At 33.1% G+C, this 21968-nt stretch overlaps 1 protein-coding gene across 3 annotated transcripts in view; it reads right to left on the bottom strand.

Annotated features, from left to right (window-relative positions):
- LOC128983229 (uncharacterized) overlaps window positions 1-21968 on the bottom strand; it is a 68815-nt gene that overhangs the window by 36037 nt on the left and 10810 nt on the right. For all 3 annotated transcript variants that reach the window (XM_054402452.1, XM_054402453.1, XM_054402454.1), the window contains exons 2-3: window positions 14336-17495; window positions 12229-12279 (exon numbers count right to left, since the gene is read on the bottom strand). In XM_054402452.1, coding sequence (XP_054258427.1) covers window positions 12229-12279; window positions 14336-17495 — 3211 coding nt within the window. The remainder of the gene's footprint in view (window positions 1-12228; window positions 12280-14335; window positions 17496-21968) is intronic.

The raw sequence follows: 21968 nt of genomic DNA, 5'->3' as shown, positions 1-21968 counted from the left end.
GTTAGTATACTTATGCCTATAGCTGATAAAAATACCCCCACCACAGCAATCCTGCAGACTAAGCGAATTTCAACTTGTCTGATTACATTTTTACTAAAATATTTCCATCAATAAGACATATTTATTCCCTATTTAAATAACAGAGGATTTAACAAGTGCTTAGGTTTGCTGCTACGGGGAAGGAAAAAAGTGTTTTTTGACCATTCGTCAATAGTATAAGATGAAATAAATGAATTTGCCAAATTTGATCAATGTATTTCAAAAACAAGTAAACTACAACAATTTTCTCCATAAGAATAACATGGGAATTTTAAATTTCACTATTTTTGAATTTTCTTTGTGACCGTTAGGCATATAACAGCGCTCCAATATACTAAATTATTTCTTTTTTTAAGCTTTACAAAACGGTTTGAAAAAAAATTGCAAACTTTTTGTTTTTAGGGTCAAAAATTGGGGAAAACCCCATTTTTACCCCATAAACCCCCGTTCCCATGGTCCGATTATGCTGGATCGCAAAATTTGTTCGAATAAACGTAGGTTTACTTACACATTTGTACCAAATTCAATCAAAATCGGATAATTTTTGCTCGAGCTATCGATGTATATAAATATACATATAGCCTATATATATATAAATACGTTACTAAGTAAATCAAAATACCACAGTACCCTAAAAACATTTTATTTTATATTACTTACATGTTTCGGAAATTGATGCCATGATCATAGTATATATAGTACATAACCTATTAATTTATTTTATTTACAAACATTATTAGATACTAGAGAACCCGTGCTGCTCAATGAGCCGCAGAGTATGAAACATAACGCCGAGGAAAATGTTATGCTAAAATTCGAGTAATTCTAATTACAACTTAGAGTTGTTTGGGTTAACATGTTGCAACAAAGTTTTTCCAGCATTGAGAATAGAAAGAAAACTGTTGCCTTACTGATAACCTGTGTTAAGTAATTTAAGTTTGGTAATTTTATTTCTTTGATTTGAGACATCTCCCTAATCAAATGAATTTTCTTTGTAGAGAATCCTGAAAAGTGGGGCAATAGCAACCATTTCATGTGTTCCATTTTTACCCACAAACTCTTGGCTACTAATTGGACAGCCATAATCTGCTTTGAATAGGCTAAATCAGCAACACCATTGGAAGTTGGTCACCTAACGTATTTTAACGTGTTGTCTGTCGGTCTCACGTTGTTTAGTAGAGTTTCTCTTCCGTCCCAAAGTTTTGAAAGTATGGATTCGTTTATCAAAATAGGTTGTATAACTCTTGTAGCTATAAGATTTGGATAGCAATTTACATTTTCTGATTTGAACAGCGTATATTATTTTCCTCTCCTGAATCAAAAAAATAAACTTGACCGTAACTATACATAAACACTGATTCCTTCACTTATGTTTTGTCTAATATTGCTGTTCAGTTCTTTTAGATAATTTTTCCTACTAGCCTTCACATTTAATACCTATTAAAATCAACAGCTGATCATTGTAAATCTGAAATTCATAATATTGTAAAAATAAATCTTCCTTTCTGTTCTTCTTGTAAACATGGTTTTACTATTTTTTTCTCTCTTAATATTTCATTAATACTAACAAACACTCCACATTATTAATGGTCCTTCGAGCCGGATATTACTTAAGCGATTTGGAATATTACACACATCCACTAAACTCATCTTATATTAATATTTCCTCATTTTACCCATTGTTTTCTGTGCCTCTGAACTCTTACTCATTTGAACTCTTATTTCCACATTAGAACTCTTAACCACTCATTTACACTTTGAAAATTTGTTACATTTATCTCATCATCTTTGTACAATGGCATCTCCAAATAGTGATTTTAAAATTGAAACTTATACTTGACTCACATCTTTTATTAAAACTCGTCTCAAGAAAATAAGAAGCATTGTAGATCAAATTGTTGAAGAAGAGTCATTAACAGTTAGTTGTACAACGGGAAGCCTTAAAGACTCTAATGCAAGAGGCCAATAAGAAGAAAGAAAACTTTGATTCTAATTTTCATCAAATTGTAAGTACGTCAAGTGAAGATGATTTGAACATTGAAACTTTAGCTGAAGATGAAGACCAAATCAGTTAACTATTCATCCACATCACCAGCTACATTAAAGTGCTGCTTTCAAAAATTGGTTCTAACCCTTATTTGGCCAAGGTTAATTGCAGTTCAGCTCAACCTCATAGAACTACTGCAGTGCATGTAATCAAACCGAACTCATCAAGTCAGTTTCAAATCAAAGGCAACGACATTATACAGCCTGGAACAAAACTCATCACAATAAAGAGGCCAGTGACAATCACAATACCTAAGTTCTCAAACACGATGATTAGAAATACCACAAAGACAGTGACAAAACCTCAATCAACGAATACAGATACAACAGTGAGCTCAACTACCTTGACAAGTGACAGTGCTACTATTCATCCAACAGACACTGCTGTCATCCCAAGTGACCATGCTGTTATAAACCCTACCGATAATGCTGTCACCCATCCTACTGACCGGGTTGCTATCCAAATGACAGACAGTGCTGCCGACCCACAGTGCACCCAACCCACAGTGCAACCACTACAGTAAAGACAGTCAAGCAATCCAGTCAAGTGGTTATATCTTCTGATGGAGCTCTGACCAATAGCTACTCTTCATCACAAACTACAGAGGAAGCGCTCATCCTCCAATCTCAACTTGTTGAATTATTGTTGAAACAAGAGTGCTTTGAATTGAAGAAATGTGTTATGAACTGTCAAGAGTTGTTCACTTCTGTTACTCAATCTCATCATAAAACACCAAAGTTCCTTCAAAACTCTGATGCTCGACATTTCAAAGAGCTAGGACTTCGGTGGTACATATAAATTCTTTCTTTTTATTTTCTTGTTCTTCTACTTTCATTATTTTCTGTTTTTCATTTTTTATTGATTATTAAATAATTTTTTCTTTGTATCCATTTGTTCCTGCAATTCTTTTTATAGTTTTCTTTTCTTTTTCAAAGTTGTCTTTAGACATTGGTATGTTAAGTAGTCTAAATACCATTGATTTGAACGTAGAAATTTTGTGTTGCCAAGGATGGTTTGACTCAGATGGAATGATTAGGTCAGTTTGGGTGGGTTTCCTATATATATTGAAATTATGTCGATCATTTTCTTTAGTAATTGTTATATCCAAGAAATTTATCTTCTTTTCTTGTGTCTCCATGATTGAAAAATCAATAAAAAAATGAAAAACAGAAAAGAATGAAAGTAGAAGAACAAGAAAATGAAAAGAAAGAATTTATATGTATTCCATTCAGCTCATCCTTAAACAGAACCTTAAGAAAAACAACCTCAAAATTTAATCTAAGTTTTAAAACAACGAATAACGCTTTTAACATAATTCAAAGAAGAACAAATCCGAGACCCAACCCCCCAAATGTATATGTATGTATATAAGAAATCGGGAATTTACAAATTATCATGTAACAACTGTGAAAAATACTATATTGGTCAAACAGGTCGAACATTCAAAGTCAGGTACAAAGAGCATATACAGGCAATAAGATCAAATAACATGACAACACAAAAATCCTCATACGCCGAACATAAACTTCAGACCGACCATACATGCTCAGAAATGAATAAAAATATGCACATTCTAGATGTTGAAAATAAAGGCAAAAAAATGAATGCAAAAGAAGACTTTTATATTTATACACATCATATTAATGACAAAGACAATTTACTTAACTTGACACAAATTCAAAATCAAAACGTAATATTCAATGAAATTATAAATCTTAAAGAAAAACACCTCCTTTCCTTAACATAAAATTTATCACCCGTTCTTTAGCAAGAAATATCTAATAATTTTTGTAAATAAAATAAATTAATAGGTTATGTACTATATATACTGTGATCATGGCATCAATGTCTGAAACATGTAAGTAATATAAAACAAAATGTTTTTAGGGTACTGGGGTATTTTGATTTACTTAGTAACATTTAAAGTAGCCCTCATTGGTGTATATAATAACAAAATATAAATACATAATATATACATAAATTTGAACGGATGGTGTTTTTGGCCTGTAGGGACCTCAAAATGAAAAATTAAATCGGTCCAGGGTCTAGGTCTTACCATGAGTACTGCGGTAATAGCTTATTCCCTATATGGGAAATTCGCTAAAACAAACAAAATAATGTAATAATAATAATAGGTTAAATACCTTGTATACGTCCTCAATCCAAGTCGTCTTTTATAATGACTATAGTTTCGGGGCCAACAGCCCCATTGTCAAATTTTCTGTCTTGTTAATTACTGTTTACAGCATTGGTCACCGTTGAAGTACACATATACACATACACTGACACACGAAACATTTATATTTACACGTAACATTGAAAAATTATACTTTTTGGCCGGCCTAAACAAAAGTGATTACATCATTGTGCGGACCGGTACACTGACTGACAGCAGTGAAAACATTTTTTATAGTCCTTTAAACACATGTGTCGTAAAAGCGACTCATAACACATCCGCTGTAGTGTTATGTGTCGCTTTTGCGACTCACAAACACTGTTTACGGCGACGGCTCTGGGACTGACTGAATCGGATTGAACTGGATCGAGTTAGGTATAGTTTTTTTCAGCAGATTCAGAGCTTTCTCCTGATGTCTGTTTCTATACGCTTTTCATTTTAGTTCCGAAAATATTGTAGCAGACAGCTGACGTGCGTATTTGTAAACAGCTTGGTTAACCTTGCACCGATGACTGATGTGTTTTATTACGTTTATCATTGTTTTAGTGTTAAAAATCAAAAGTAGTGATATACGTGGTGCATTATAAGAAGATTTAAGTGATTTTGAAGGGCTGGTTGATGATCCTGAAGAAGTAGGTAGTGATATTGATGTCAATTATCAGCCAGATTGCATTCTTATCTAAATGCTATGTACCGAAATCTGTTTTTTGCCCATAACTTATTTATTTGCAAACCTACGTCCTTATATTATTATATTTTTGGAATCCTCATACAATTCTGAACAAAGTGGCTGTTTTAAAATATTTGTAGACCTATAAATTATAACAATTTATTGAGCGCAAACATAGTTTTTAAAATTTATTTTATAATTTTTGAGAAATGTTAACCCCACAAAAATTGTTGAACATTTTTTTTGTAATGTTTTATATGTTACATTGAAGCCCATAGTTTTACAAACAAAATGATATATAAAACAGTATACTTTACATTGTTTTTAAGTTTCTAAGATACATTTTAATAAAACCCTGCGATTGCGCAATAAATGGGCGAACATTAAGACCAAAACTAGAGACACTTGGAGGGTTAACAAAACTAACTTTTATTTAAAATAACTAAAAAATAGCGCCAAACATTTTCTGAAAAGAAAAACCTACATATACATAACCTATAAAAAATAAAATAAAGGGGTTTTCAAGGCCTTTAAAAAGATTTCATGAAAAAATGCATTTGTTGTTGGTTATTGTAGCCTACATAAAAACGTTCCATTTTGGTGTTTGAAAATATCAATCAACTTTTAAAAAGCAATAATTCCATTTGTGTTGGATCTGCATATATCATAAGTAGACTATTTTGTTTGATTTTTATAAGCTATAATTCAGCTCTGCAAGTTTTTCAATTAAATCTACAAGTTTCCAGTTATTTGCAAAAAGTCTTAAAATCTACTGTTTTTTGCCGATAACCGACAAAGCATTTGCAATTAAGTCAATGTATTTCAGGAAGAAACTTTATGGAATAAAAGTTGCTTGGAATTAAGTCAGTTTATCAATTTTAGCTCTCATTTTAATGAATGACTTTTCACCCTCTTGAAGGAGTGGTTTTTCACCACTCAGAAAAATGTATCGCCTTGCTTAGGGTAGATTTTGAAGAAAGAAGTTAGGCTAAGAAGACCCTAAATCAAATTTTTCATACAAATCGGTGCTGTATGGGATAAATACACACTTTACACTTTTTTACTTTCATTGACTGGACTACTTAACACTCAAATACAACACTCGCTTTCTGTAAAAAGCATTGTGGCACAGATGAATAAAAGTGTACAGTCACTATGGGTTTTAAGTTTAAGAAAACAAAGATTGGCAGGCGGTTATTTTTAGTATTTTTACATTGAACCTAGGATAGATGTGAGCATTCAGATACCTTCCACACAAACTTGGGGAGTAATTGAAGCTTAAATAATATATTTTATTAGAGAACTCATAATCAGTAAGTTTAAAAATGTCCTTACCATTTAATCTTGATGGATCGTACTATATCAGAACAATTTTCACTTTTGTTAAATAAGTAAGCTATGAGTGGTTTTGTGATTCTAGAACCCTAAATTAACTCACAGTCGTTTGTGTAAGATGGCATTTTGAAAGATATCATGTTACAGAGGTAGAACACACATAAAGAACACAGAAAGCAAGTAGGCACACTTATGGTTAGCAACACATCACACAAGTAGTAAATGTTGTGTTTGTTTTAATAATCAACATCTAATGACACTCAATTTAGAGACTTGTATACTTGAGAATAGTATTTTGCACATATATTCTTTTGTAAAAAAATGACACAAAACTACAAATGTATGTATATAAAAAATATAATAATATATCCATTTTCCAACATGTGTTATTTGATAAAAATGTAAAAAAAATAGTTTTCTGATAGTGTACCTAGTATATATTTTATTATTATAACATTTCATTGGAAAAAGCTAATATGCAGAATTTATTGAATTTGGCTTATTAGTTTGTATTAAGTTGATCTCGGGAATGTGATTTCAAAAGGGAAACTTGTTTTACTGCAAGTTATTTTGGAAACTATCTGGAATCTGAACATCTGAATTAGAAATATAACTTAAGTTTAAGGAGTTTTAGGATCTAGATAATAGAAGTCTCAAGTGGTAGATGAGTACAGCTAAAACAAATGTACATTATATGGTTAGATAATTTATTTAGTACAGAAAATCATCAAATATTTCTAAGAACATTATTCTTTTAGATGTTGTCCTATAGTCTTATTGAGCTGAAAACATTATTGATTGGTTTGATAAAATAGGTTTGTCGGTTAATACATTTCTTGTGTTATTAGATCCAACTTAGGACAATTTAAAATTGCAGCTTTATATTACAAGCTTGGTTAAGATTTGCTACGACAGTAAATGACAAAGTACTAATATTTCAAATTAAACTAATGTAGCATTGAGAATCACTAGTAACTTGTGTTTGGCTCGATGAAGCCACACACAAAAAATATGAGGCACTATAAAATCGTTGTTAGAAATAAAAGTGGCCTGGTGGGCAAATGGCTATCACAGTCCTTAACCCTCGAGCGGGCGCTTGTGGAGTTTTCCTCCGCACTTGTAGTTTTGATAAAATAATTATGCATAATGGGCGCCGGCAGTCGAGTCCGGCTACATACTTCACGCACCTCATCACGAGAATGCCCCTAAAATATTTTTACCCCCAAATTCCTCCTTATTTGGTTGTCAGTTGCAATTCAGTGACGCGGTGTCAGTTTGCGGAGCTTTTCTCCGCGTCGCCCTGTCGTGTAAGTCATTAGCGCAGAGTTTATTTCCTCATGCCCTCTTCTGTGTTAGAGGTGACTGCTGTTTTTTATGTGTCTGTTAGTAAAGTAGATGATTATTTGGTGTTCTCGTTTTGTATTAGACTGATGCCACTATAGATTTATTAGAAAAGGAGAAATTACGAGGATTGCTTGATAGTGTCAAAAGGGAAGAAAGAATAGAAGAAATACAACCAAAACAAGATTTTGATTAGGGTATTACTCATTTAGTTGAGACTTCATTTATGTACTTCAATTTATATTGCGTATCTTTTTTGTTAATGTATAGTATTAGCTGTTAGTACACATTAACAAACTTCATGATTGATATTTTATTATTTATTTGTTTATATAATATTATTAAATTGTTTATATTATTATTATACACATAAAATTTGTCAAACCGTGTGTATATTTTATATACAGGGTTATTCTAAATGATGGACCCATTTTTAATGCCTTATCATTTTTATACTATTAAACTTACCGCTATAAAATACACATCAAACGAAAAAGCAACTCAAAGAGTTTATGTCTTCGAAAGACACATCATTTAACAAAATCGATCCAACAGAACTGTAGATTTAATTGTACAAAGTTAAAAAGTAATCTCCAACTTTTTTTACCACTAGAAATTTGGAGGTTACTTGACGTTTTTGCAAATAACTTTTAAATGGTGAGGAAATCGACCAAAGTGGAAGGTAATATTCCGAAAGAGAATAAAATGTCCTACAATCTACTCTTACGCATATCTTGAAAATACTCAATAAATGTAGCCTAAATTTGGCTTAAAATAAAAAAGTGTGAAATTAAATGTTTGCTATGTTTATTGTCTACATTGAAGAGGGGGAATTTCAATTTTTTTTTCATTTTGAGGCAATTTTTGGTACTTTTCTTGAGTATTTTCAAAAAATGCATAATAGTAGATTGTAGGAAATTTTATTCTCTTTCGGAATAATACCTTCCACTTTGGTCGATTTCCTCACCATTTAAAAGTTATTTGCAAAAACGTCAAGTAACCTCCAAATTTCTAGTGGTAAAAAAAGTTGGAGATTACTTTTTAACTTTGTACAATTAAATCTACAGTTCTGTTGGATCGATTTTGTTAAATGATGTGTCTTTAGAAGGCGTAAACTCTTTGAGTTGCTTTTTCGTTTGATGTGTATTTTATAGCGGTAAGTTTAATAGTTCAAAAGTTATAAAGCGTTAAAACTGGGTCATTCATTTTGAATAACCCTGTATACTAAAATATAAACATGTTTAAATGTATTATTTCATTTATAATTATTATTAAATATATTTTGTTTGCATAGATATGTATAATTGCACTATTACGGAACAAAACTCTGCATGCGCCCTCTCTCGTAACACCAACAGTGATACCTTTATACTAGAGAATTGCTCAATATGATTAGTTGAAATATTACTCATATTTCAATAATGTTATTATTAATAACAAATAATGTTATTAACAATGAAATTAGTTTCCTGATTAGGTTATTCAACATTTACATACAATATTCCGTTATAACAACAGGTAAAATGGGTAAAATTTGTGCTATTTAGTGGTGCGGAATAACACTCTGCCTGCTCCTGTTTTACTGGTGAAGCGCCTGCTCAAGGGTGATCACTGTCTTGTTCTACTCCTTGCTTGCCTCATTATAAACTGAGAAAGGGTGCAATAGACTGGGTTCAAATACAGTTGAATAAATCACAAATTGTTAGTAAGATCTTTTAAAAGTAAAAGTAGGGACGTTTTATTTGTAGTCCTTATCTTGCATGTATTATATACAGGGTGATTACCGAGAAACGCATGTTTTTCAAATAACGAGTACTCGGGTATTTCAGAGCAAAAAATATATTTATGAGTGGAAAAACAGTGTACACAATATTCAATTTTGGAATAAAACTACTTACAATTTAGCGTTTAAAAATTACATCTCTAAGGTGGTCGCCTTCTGCTAAGATACAATGTTGAATGCGTTCCTTAAAACTTGCTACGGATTTCGCTAACATACCTCTAGGAATGGCGTTAATTTCCTGGTGAATAGTTTCTTTAAGTTCCTGTATTGTTTGTGGATTGTTTATGTAAACTCTAGATTTTAAAAATCCTCATAGAAAGAAATCTGGAATAATTGTAAGATACGGTGAGCGAGAAGGCCTAGTGACATCACCAAAACGTGAGAAAACTCTTGTAGGGAATGTTCGCCGAAGGAATTCCATACTAATGCTGTATGGGCTGTTGCCCCATCTTGTTGGAACCATACATTATGTATCTCTACACGTTGACGGCGCAGGTCTGGCAAGAAATATTCTTCCAACATTTCTAGATACCGTTGTGCATTCACTGTCACTGCTCTGCCGTCGTTGCCTTAAAAAAAATAAGGACCAATGATCCCCTTTTCACTAACCCCCCTACACACAGTCTCACGTAAGCTATGAAGAGGTCTCTCAGCTACGTTTTGAGGATTTTCTGCACACCAAAATCATAAATTCTGTTTGTTGACTGCTCCGTCCAAGTGGAAATGCGCTTTATCACGCATAAGGATAACTACTCCTTCATTTTCGTCTAAAATTTCACTCGTTGTTACAAAAATTTACACATTGCCCCTTATCTGCTTAACTCAATTGACGACATACTGCCAGCTTGAGAGGATGAAATTTAAAATATTTGACCAAAATCTTTCTCACAGTGGATGGGCGAAGCTCGAGAGCAGATGCCCACTTCTGAATTGAGCGGCTCGGACTCTGAACTGTTGCAAGGCGCACTCTTTTAACTGTCTCAGGGGTGCTAAATGTCCTTACTCCTTAAAAGTCCAGGAGGTTTCTTCTTTAGCAATGATCCAGTTGTGTTAACATTATGTATCCAACGCAATATCGTGTTACGATCAGGAACAGCACCATGCTGTGCAATGTTAAAATGTGCACAAAAGTCTCGCCGAGTCTGAGTGACTGATTCACCAGTTGCGTACTAACGTCGCATGACAAATGTACGATACTCAAGGTTCCACATCTCGGCAACAATTGAAACTGCACTCTTCCCCCTTCACAGCGCAACAACTTCCGGCCGTTACCGAACGATATTCCTAGTATACTACACAAGTCAAAAACATGCGTTTCCCAGTAATCACCCGGTATAACTGTAAACTGTGCTCAGTGTGGTTTATTATTTTAATTTATAGTAGTTATATGGATTGTAAGTTACTTAATCTATTTTTGTCAGCCTATATAAGCCAATATGAAAACCATAAAGCGTATGAACAAAAATCTCCGTAGGTGAGCTCCCTAGTTTAAAAAACCAGCAGTGTTAGTTCATTTACAAATTAATGCTTGCTCTTGTTTATTGTGTTTGGACTGTTCCCTTGCAATCCCATAAAAACTTCTAATGGCATAGACCTTAGAACAACACTAGTAAAATACAATAGTCAAAATAAACTTGAGTCTATTATTAAATTGAAAAGTGTGATCATAGGCAAATGAATCATACTATAAACCCTTTATCATTATGGTGAGTAATAAGAAACAATTCAGTATTATGAGACCTGTGTGTTCAAGTCCCTGATAGTTAAATGTTCTGTATTTAAATGATTTAAACATTTATGTTTTATGATCTAACATAACTATATTATTACATGGAGATTTTAAGCATAACCAGAACAAATACTAACTTAACTGAAACTCATTAAAATATGAGAGTGGATAATATTTTTTTTAATTTTATGGAACTACAGTATGATTTTTTAAATAATATCTATAGTTAATGTTAAAATCTATACCTGTACTAAGTAAAACATCACAAGTGAGATTTAAAGTGTAATGCAGAGGTGATAAGACGATGTGATTGTGATTGCTTGAAAATGTGGGGCCATGCAAAGCTCTGATTCCTGGCTTATAAACGTTATTTAAATTCAAGCAATAACAATAGTAATCAACACAGACAGTACACAACACGGTTAGTATAGCTTTTTACAAAGTCTTGCACCTTAATGTGCTACAACACATAGAGTAGAGTCAAGAGATTTGCATTGAGTAGGTGGTTGCACATTAATTATAAACTAACAAGCTAAAGTTTCTTTTGAATAAATAAAGAAGGTAGGCTTAGTATAAAAAATACTTATAATAACGTTTAATAGGTATAATATTTGTACTGTATTCAAAAATTGTTAAATTTTATTGCCAACGTTTTACTTATCAAAATAAGTAACTAACAACTTTTGACAAATATGCAATGAATGTCTGCACAAGACAAATTAATATAATATTGGTGACAAACCAAGATATAGTAGGCTATTCGCTATTCCATATCATTTGGTGAACTAATGTTGTTATAGAGATAGGTGGCTAAGTCTATTAATGACTAGTCAGTCTAAGGCACTGTATGTTATCTGAAGACATCCTATTTTTAATTTCTTATTTCAAGCTAAGAACAATTTTATAGATTCTTTTTTACCAACAATCCATATAAAACGGATATGCTGTATGACTTTTAGAGGAGGAGTTTTTTTGTTAAGCATGGCAATTTGTAGCCTAACCATCCCATCCATTTTATTTTCTAAATAGAATGAAGTGGGGTCCAAAACACAATGTTTTTAACTTCCAACAAATTGTAGTAATACAATTTTTAACAAAACATCCTTACCTCTTTTGGTTGCATCTATTGGTGAGTCTGGTCCTCCTTTCTCTGCCCAGTCTGGGAAAACATAACATGATTGTTTAAATTTTTTAACATTGAACAAATCTTACAATTCACTATTATTACAGAATAAATAGCCTATAGAATAATATATTTTATATAATTAAATGTTGCCACAAAATGTTTATGATTTTAAGATCAAACATGGCGTTGGTTTAAAATGTATCTCGGCATGGTAACTTTATATCAACATAAGGAATTATCAAGTTTTCAATACTAAACGAGAAACATATTTTATCACCTGTGAATCACAGATTAATAAAACAGGCAAGAATAACATCTAAATGATTATGGGTATGTTAAAGTATTATATTAATAATTTATTTAATCATTGAACAATTGGAGAACAATGGAGATTAATCTATTAGAAGTACTAACACAGTTTCTTTTCATTTTAAGCCTAAATGAAAACTTATGAACAGGGCCCTACAAAAATTACCTTTTTGTAAAATGGATCAATCTAATTTAAAATTGCAATCTTAAGATCACAAAAACACAATAATTGGATTTAAAGGAAAATTCTATTAATACAAATTATACCAACAATGAAAAAAACTACAAAAACTACCTACCCTACCATATATGGAACCATCATGACCAAGCCTAAACAACATGTAGGAGCAAGATTTTTTTGAAAAGCAACAAGGAAGCAAAATAACACTCAACCAAACCACTCTTTGCAGTAAAATAAATTAATATTACTAATGCTAATTTGCAGATATGTGCCCCACCACCTTTTCTGAAATAGTATTTTTACCTCTCCTCACCCAGTGACTAACAGGACAGGAAGAAGTTCGCCTGATTGATGCCATTTGAGTACTTTGGTTATCTGCCATCACACTGATAGCATTAGAGCTGGTAGTTTTTTTGGTAAGAGTTAGCATGGTGAAAGAGCAAGTAATATCAGCGTATGAACTCGCTTTTACAGATGATAAACAGGACACTTTGGAACTAATATCGATCTCAGAATTTCTCTTGATTGATAGTTTTCTTCGTAACTTTGGAGAACCAGACAAAGTTTCAAAAACTTTAATTTTACCTGAGAGGTTGCAACTGTTTTTAAAGCCTCTCTCATTAAGAGGAGTCTGTGAACAATCAAGAGTTTTCTTCATTCTGTTTGAAGTCAATGTTGAGTTTGGCTGAGTCAAAGTTTCTTTGGCTCTCTGGCTCAGGGCTTTGAAGGCAGGAGATTCACGTATAGGAGCAGGAACTAGTCTGCGTGGACTGATACTACGGTCCTTGAGAGGAATGATGGGTATGATGGGCTTAAATCTCCGGTCAGATTTGGAATGATTTAAGAGAGGCTGCATATCCTTATTTGTCACAAGGCTAACCCTGTCAACGTTTCCTTCACTAGTCGATGTTTCACAATTATTTTTTGTTTCTCTAACTTCATGGAAAATATATTCTTTTTGTTCATCTTCCAAATGAAAATCAGGTAGAGAAATCGTGTGCATTTGTTTAATATTTGTTAAACATTCAAACTGAATAATGAGTTTTGTTACACTAGTTGACTTTTCTTTGCTTTGTTCAAAATTGTTTTCCCTTGAATCTAGAATATCACTACCAGACCATGCTCTACTCTGGATTTTCCTTTTCAAATTTTTAATCTGCCGTTTTCTTGTAAATATATCCCCAACAGATGATCTCAAAATCATATTGCTCGAAAGAGACAAGTTTTCATTTGCAGTATCCCCAAAATGTAAATCAACAGTTTTCCAGAAATATACTGAAAGGTGTGCAATATCTGATGGAACATAGTTACTTTGACAGATGACAAAGTGAGTTGAAAACCCTACAGGAGAAAAGCAAATGGAATATTTACAAGCAAAGGATTTACAATTTTCAACAGACAAAATAAAATTTAAGGACTTTGGGTTGTTCTGATTTTCTACCAGGATATAAGTAATTCCCTTGTGACTAAATATAGTTTTAAACTGCATAATACTTTCTGAGGATCCATCACATATAACATTAGAGCAGGGTTTTAACATTTTTGTACAATTCACCACACTAGGAATTCTGCGAGAGGATAAAAAAACTGAATTTGTACCTCGTTGATGCTTGGCGTCAGTTGAGTTTTTGGAATTCCAGACTAATGCTAAGCCTCCATGTTCCTTATTGACACATACGCAAACAGAATCTTCATAATTTGTTTTGGTTGTAAGGCAAACACAGACTTGATCAGTAGTGTCATTAACAAATAACTGATCTGGAGGCTTAGGACGTTCATCCTCGGACACACCCAAATCCTCTATATCTGTTAACGTCTCATGAATATCAATTCCTCCTTTGACATGTATAGCTTCTTCTGGAGCGTCCAAGTCAAACTTTCTAGTGTGTTTCATGTACACAACAGACGAATGGTCTTCTAGCTCAATAGCACCCTCATAGGGAGTTATTGTTTCTGCCCTTGAGAAGCCCTCTTCATCTGCAGATGTAAACATATCTTCTGTATCAGTGTTCACTAAAAATTGAATATCTGGGCTTGGTGATATTGTGTTTATAATTGGTATTTTATGTAATGAGAGGAATGATTGTTTTGCTTCTTCACTGAAAGGCCCGTTTCCTTCTTTTAAAGTAATGTAAGAATCCCCCAGTTCCCGTAGATGATCAGGTGTTAAAGCCATTTGTCTTTGGTGGTCATGTTCATCTTCTTCACCAGATATGTCAATGTCATCAAGGTCCGTTGTTGGATCTATTTCAGTAGATGGAACAGTTAGAATATTTCCTTGGCGGTTTTCCACATCACTTAAAAGAATATCCTCTGTGTCAGTTAAATCTTGTTTTATATTACATGGCGTGGGTTCTAAACCAAGTTTCATTTTTGTTTTAGTACGTTTTCGTTTTCCACTAACAGATAAAAATAAATCCTCAGTATCAGTCAGTGGTTCTTGAACTTCCTGACCTGTGACTTTTAACTTCTTCTTTTGCACTTTCATGACTTCACTAAAATGAATTATTCCTCCCTCAATCTCTGGTAGGTCAGGCGTTGGTCCAAGATCACGAGCAAATGATGGATTTGTTAAGTCATCGTCATCAGTAGCTATATCTTCAACTTCAGATATTCCTCCCTCAAGTTCTAAATGTGGCGGTTTTAAACCCCCTGGTGACACATTACCAAGAGGCAACACAACTGAAACAGGCCGTCCACTTGGATCCTCTTTCATCAAAATCATTTCCCTTACAGGTTCAGGAAGGGGTTGGCTATTTTCATCATCCGATGGTTCGGGTGATTTTGGTCTAAATGTTTCCTCATCTCCTTCAACAAATTCTGTGTCAGTTAATACTGCATCTGAGTGCACTGTTGCAACAGGAAGAAAGTTTTGGGCTGTTTCTAAATCACTATCAGCTAAATCTTCCATATCTGTCACATATAGCGGCTTTTCTAGGGTATTTAGTTTCAAGGAGTGGCATACCACAGGAAGGTCAGGTGTAATGGCTAGTGGTCTTGTTTTACCATCAATCTCGATAAAATGAATCTCATAATTATTGTCCTTCCAAGCTCTAGCTCGCATCTCTCTCACAGCGGATAAATATTCATTCTCAGTTGGTTCAAAATCATCTTCTTCAGTACTTGCCTCTGTGGATACTTTTATAACTGGCTTTGATGTTGATGCTTTAGCAAACTCTTCTTCAGTTTCAATGTCTTCTGTGTCAGTTAAAACTACTCTGTCTTGTTTTGGTAGACTTAGTGCATGTTTTGAAACTTCTTTTTCTTTGATAGAAAAAAACTGGTTTTCTGTGCCACTTGTACGATCTTCTGAAATTTGACTAGCAGCATCATCGTCAGACTCATTTGAACCTTCAAAGTGCTCTACATCAGTGCTGACTAGAGTTTCTTTCATTAAAGCACCAGCAACTTCCATTAAAAGAGTCCTCTTTTTAGGTGCATAAGTTATGTGTTTAGGATGTACGTAGTTTGTGTTGTCGGTATCTGATTCACTTACTACTTCCTTTACTGGAACTTTTTCACTTATTTGAACACTGGATATTTCAAGTTCTGGTAAAACATCTCTTTCTTCCTCATCTTTCATTTTACGTCTGTCATGTTCAATTTCTTTCAATTGTCTCAGTCTTTTTCTACGTTCTTGAGGACTCAAAGGTCTTTGTTTCTTCATTCGTTCCTCTTCATCAGAGTCAGAATAAACAACTTCTGTGTCAGTTATATCACTTAAATGAGGAGAGAGAGACCTTGGTGAAAGAAGATTATAATCTGCTTTACTTCTTAGCCCAGAACTACTTTTTTTTGCGGCTTTACCTTTCTTATAATTTCGTTTCTGTCCTGGTTCAGGTGTCACAGAAGGGGATGGGATGGGACTTTTCTTTACACTATCAGAAATACTAACAGTTCCATCATCCATTAATCTTTGCAAAACTTCATCATTTTCAGTATTTTCACCCATTTCATCAGCGTTGTCTTCTTCGTCGGATAAATCCATATCTTCATAGTCTGTAGTTCCATCTCTTTCATAAAACAATTTTAAGAAATCACCCAACTGAGGGGTATTTGAAGTAGTAAAACTACTTTCAATGTTTGATTTTGATTGTTTAGACGTAGGACTGCTCATACGCACAAGCTCTTCATATGTCCCACTGTGGTCAATTATGTCATTTAACTGAAAAGAAATTTTCGGTATACAATCTAAATCCTTTTCATCGTCTGAAGCTTCCACAATTTCAGCATCTGTCACATCACCATCCTCAATGACATTAATTTTCAAATTTCTGGGGTTTCTGTCTTCAGGACCAACATCCAAATCTTCTATATCAGTTAGTGGATCTTGGGATTTTTGATAAGGGTCTATGTTTATTTCAGTGTGAATGACATTTTCATCAGTATTTGTTATGGAAATAAGAGGAATTGAGCTATCTTTTCCAGCCATAATTTGGTTGTGAATCAGACTAGTCTGGTGTCTGTCTTTGATGTGATGGTTTATTATTTCATTTATAAGGATATCATCACTTGGAATAGGATCTGGATCCTTGTCTGTTGCCTCTTCTTCAGAACTACTCTTAAATTTGATTGACTCTAGCAATGCCTTATCAATGTCTGATGATGTTGTCTCAGTTATTAGTTCCTCACAATGAAAATCATCTTCAAATGATTGTACACTAACTATTTTGTCGGTTATTGCAAGTGGTAGATCCAGTTCCTTCACCAGTGATGGACGATAAGTATTGACGGTTTCGGAAAGCGAAGAGTCTGGTATCTGTGGAACAACACAAATTTTGTTAGAATGAGAATTTGATCCTATCGTCGAACCTCTGTCACCTTGCCTAGTGCAATGTCATTTTTTAAGATTTGATTTAATATTAAAAAGATTGGTCAAATTCAATTTTGAATTCATTAGTTAATTATGTATAGAAGAACATTTTACAGGGAGAATCGGTAATTGTTATAGTAGTTTTACAAAAAAATACAATAGAAAACTAAATGCAGCTTCCTGGCATAATTATATAAAATATGAATGACCTACACTAAAAAAAACAATACTTTCTCCATATACTATGGTATAGGGGGAGAAAGTAATTATCGTACCTAATATTATCATACTTTTCGTATAATAAACCTATTCATATTGTTTTTTTGTAGAATACGGCTCGATGTTCATACGGTGTTAAAATATTCTGTTGACTATCTATAAATGGTTTGGTTGGTATATAAGTGACAAGCAACAAAACATCATGCTTTATGTGTAAATAATTCATGCATATATAATTAAATGACCAAGCATTCATGCTGCATTACAAATCTTTATACTTTTTATGTCAATAATGCTTTTTGTTTTATGATTTACAATTTTCCTTATTTTACTTACTTAATAAATAAAATTTCGATCAAAAATTAATGACTGAATTTGGGTCAAAATATATAATAAAGTACCGTAGTAGTAGTAGTAATAATAATAATAAATGTGAACCCACAATATTAATGCAAATATCATAAATAATAATATAATTAAGCATATTTTGAAGAGAGGTGGAAATTGAATGGATGAAGTTTCTATTAGATCCAAGTGATGTAAATCAACTAGGCCTAATTAAAACTTTTATCTTACACAATTATTTTCATCATCTTACTATATTTGTATTTAAGCTTGTTCTTGTGCAAATCTCCCCATCTCAATACCAATTATAAATTTGGAAGGTCATAAAATACACTAGGCCTATTGTAAATTTTAAAAATATATTATCAATTTCCAGTTATTATACCTAACTAAACTGGGAACACATATCTTTCAGACACACTTCTTAAAGTTCCAGTAGGCCTATAAGATTTTAGGTAAAATAATAAGGATTTTACCTACATAATAACATTATTAAAAAAGGTAATAAAAAAATGAAAAAGATTGTGGTGGTAAATTATCTATACTACTCATACTATGAACTATATCAGAGCTGTCCGACTTGCATGGCTAGTTCTTACATAATGGAATACACAAGAATCACACTTGACAGGCTGCCAGTTACGCGGCTTTACGGATGTATATGTATGACTTTAATGTTTAGTATGTTATACGAGTATACTTAATGGTTATACTTATACTTAACCGTCGCCCTCCCCTGGTTAATTTTAAATTTTTAAAACTGCTGCATATATTCTAACAAGCTTTGATAAACCTAATTGGGGGTGTTTTGAAATTCCCCAAAACCCCTTAAAAAGGGATGCTGGGGGTAACTTAACATTTTAAAATAGTTTTTAGAAGTTTTAAATAGGTACCGGTAGCAAATTTTTCAATCTTTAAACCCTTATCAATTAGCACATCATTTTAAAGGCCATTAGTTTAAAAGAATATCGGCAAAAACCAGACGTCTCTATCTCAACCCATTACAGATGGTGGCCATTTTCTTTTCATCATACTGAGAGAGCCCATGTAAAATTAAACATCAATATCTATTAGCTTTTTTATGGGCTGTACCAGGGAAACTAAACTTATTATTATTGTATCAAGAAAGTAAAAACTACTTTTTGATCAGTATGACAATTCTGCCCAGGCAGCTAAAAATTGTTAAATATAAAGCCTCATCAAGTGAAACTTTAATTTTAAGGCCATCAGTTAAAAAGAATATAGGTGAAAACTAGAAATCTCTATCTCAACCCAATACAAAATGGCGTCAGTTTTTAGTTTTCACTAACCTCAGAGGCCCCACATAAAAATACCCGAATTATAATATCCGATATTAATATATTATCAGGTTGTACCAGGAAAGCGTATCCCTTCATAAGAAAAACTGTAATTTTTAGTTGGTATCACAATTTCCCCTGGGAGCCAAAATGAAGCATATTGGGGCAGCTCAAAAATGTTAAATGTAATGCCTGAAAACGGAAAACTGCCGCCATTTTGTCCTGGGTTGAGTCAGAGACCTCTGGTTTTGGCCGATATTCTTTTAAACTAATGGTCTTTAAAATGATGTGCTACTTGATAGGGGTTGCTATTTAAAAATGTTATTTTACCCCCAGCGGTTATGTCCTATTCCCCCCAAGTTTCATTTTGCCCGTAACCTAATTAGTATCAGTTCGCCCATGGTCCCAGATTATCCCTCATAATCCTCAGCTCTACCTGTGTCAGGAGTCTCACTCCATCCATGGAGGCAAAGCCCCAGCCCTCCCCAACTATGACCCCATCACCTCGACTACACGGTTATTGAAGCTTAAAATATTTGTTTGACATACCAGACAAACCAAGCGAATTTCCTTTATAATATTAATGAAAAGTTGAAACACAAAGGTCCCAGCATTAACATATAAAGTGGCATGTGTCCTTATTAATTGGTTAAGTTAAGATGAAATAAACAAAACAGAATACCGGTACAGTAATACAAACAAACTAGTGTACCTGTTGCTCGAATTCGAGCAATTGCGAAGCATTACAGGCGTTATTTTAAAACGAATAATAGTCATAATTTCCGATGACTTTATAAGAGTTGACTCAAAGATTATGGAAATACTCAAGATGTACACAACAGTTAGATATAAACAAAATTTTTTGTAAAAATCTTATCTTTTTTCAAAAGCTGACCTTGTTTTTTAGTGTTTTCTAAAAATTTTCCCCACTCGTAGCCGCATTAGGTTGTCTATAATAACGATTATAAATGAAAAAAAAAAAACATTATTTCTATTTCTTCTACTGTACTTGGTTGTGTTCTAAGACTTTTCTGTTTCCATTGTTTGCAAATCGGCTCTTTCAATTATTGCTCAAGAAATGTAGCACAGTGTTAATTCAGTTTTATTTTTAGTATATTAAATTGTCCAGTATTTCTCACTTTTTTCCATTGTAATTTTAAAAATTACACCAACCAAGTATCGTCTACTACAGATGCAATACGCCAAAGAATATCGTCTACGTGCAATCTCCAAGAAGTGGTAAAAAGGCAGAAACCAACCCATACAATAGATATAAGTTAACTCCATAAGAAATAATTTTAAGAGTTACTGTGATATTAGGATTTTCCACTGATTTGGTAATAGAACATTATATTGCAAAACATGGCACGATTCAGGAGAAAATCGATTTTAAAATCAGAAAAAAACCATTGCAAATACTTCATTTTGACAAATTTAGTAAATCACAATTTAAATATTAGCAGCGGTTTCATTCAAAAGTAGTGTAAATGTATGCATATGGTCGTAATGTAAACAAATCTGAAGAGGGAACTTTAAACTACTTGGGCCTCTGGGGCAGAGCCCCAAGGGAATTTATCTTGTTTCTCTTTTGATGGCTCATCTACAGACTAAGACCTTTCTTTAGAAACCCCTACCAAGTTTCTACGCCCAGCCGTTCTCTGTAATTAGCTGTGACAAAACCCCGTTTTTCCTCCATAAGAATAACATTGGATGGGAATTTAAAGGCCACTGGGGCAGAGCCCCAAGGGAATTTACCACGTTTCTCTTTTGATGGCTCATCTACAGACCAAGACCTTTCTTTAGAGACCCCTACCGAGTTTCTACACCCAGCCGTTCTCTCAAATTAGCTGTCACAAAGAAAAACAGTTTCAAATTAATATATAGATAATCACACCTGAGGTAATATACCCCCGCCGCAGCAAACCTGCCGACTAAGCGAATTTCCATTTGTCTGAATTGATTTTCAGTTAAATATATTTTAATAACATTAGGTTTAACGAGTACCTAGGTTTGCTGCTACAAGGAAACTAATAAAGTGTGTTTTTGAGTAAAATATTGATAGCTTAGTACAAAATAAATAAATTTGCCAAGTTTGATCAAAATATATTCATAAACAAGCAAACTACAACATTTGACAATATTCTCCATAAAAATAACATGGGAATTTTAAATTTACAATTTTTTAAATTTTCTCCGTTACTAATAATCGAACAAAAATACTTTTATATACTAAATTATTTGTTTTTTTAAGCTCTTTAAAAAGGTCTAAAGAGAAATCGGGAAATTTTGTGTTTTGAGGGTCAAAAGTGAGAAAAACCTATTTTTACCCCATAAAACCCCCCGTAAAGCCCCGTTCCCATGGTCCGATCGTGCTGGTTCGCGAACTCATTCAAGTTTATCCCGCTTTACACCTTTAAACCAAATTTCATCAAAATCGGACAAAAATTACTCAAGTTATCACGTTCACGGACGTATATATATATATATATATATATATATATATACATATATAAAAATTTGAACGAATAGTGTTTTTGGCCTCTGGGGACATCAAAAT

The sequence above is a fragment of the Macrosteles quadrilineatus genome, unplaced genomic scaffold (assembly GCF_028750875.1).
Source record: "Macrosteles quadrilineatus isolate MER2022 unplaced genomic scaffold, UCM_ALF_1.0 Scaffold_1__1_contigs__length_201487025, whole genome shotgun sequence".
In the NCBI taxonomy this organism is placed as follows: domain Eukaryota; kingdom Metazoa; phylum Arthropoda; class Insecta; order Hemiptera; family Cicadellidae; genus Macrosteles; species Macrosteles quadrilineatus.
This window is presented reverse-complemented; position numbering and strand designations above follow the sequence as displayed.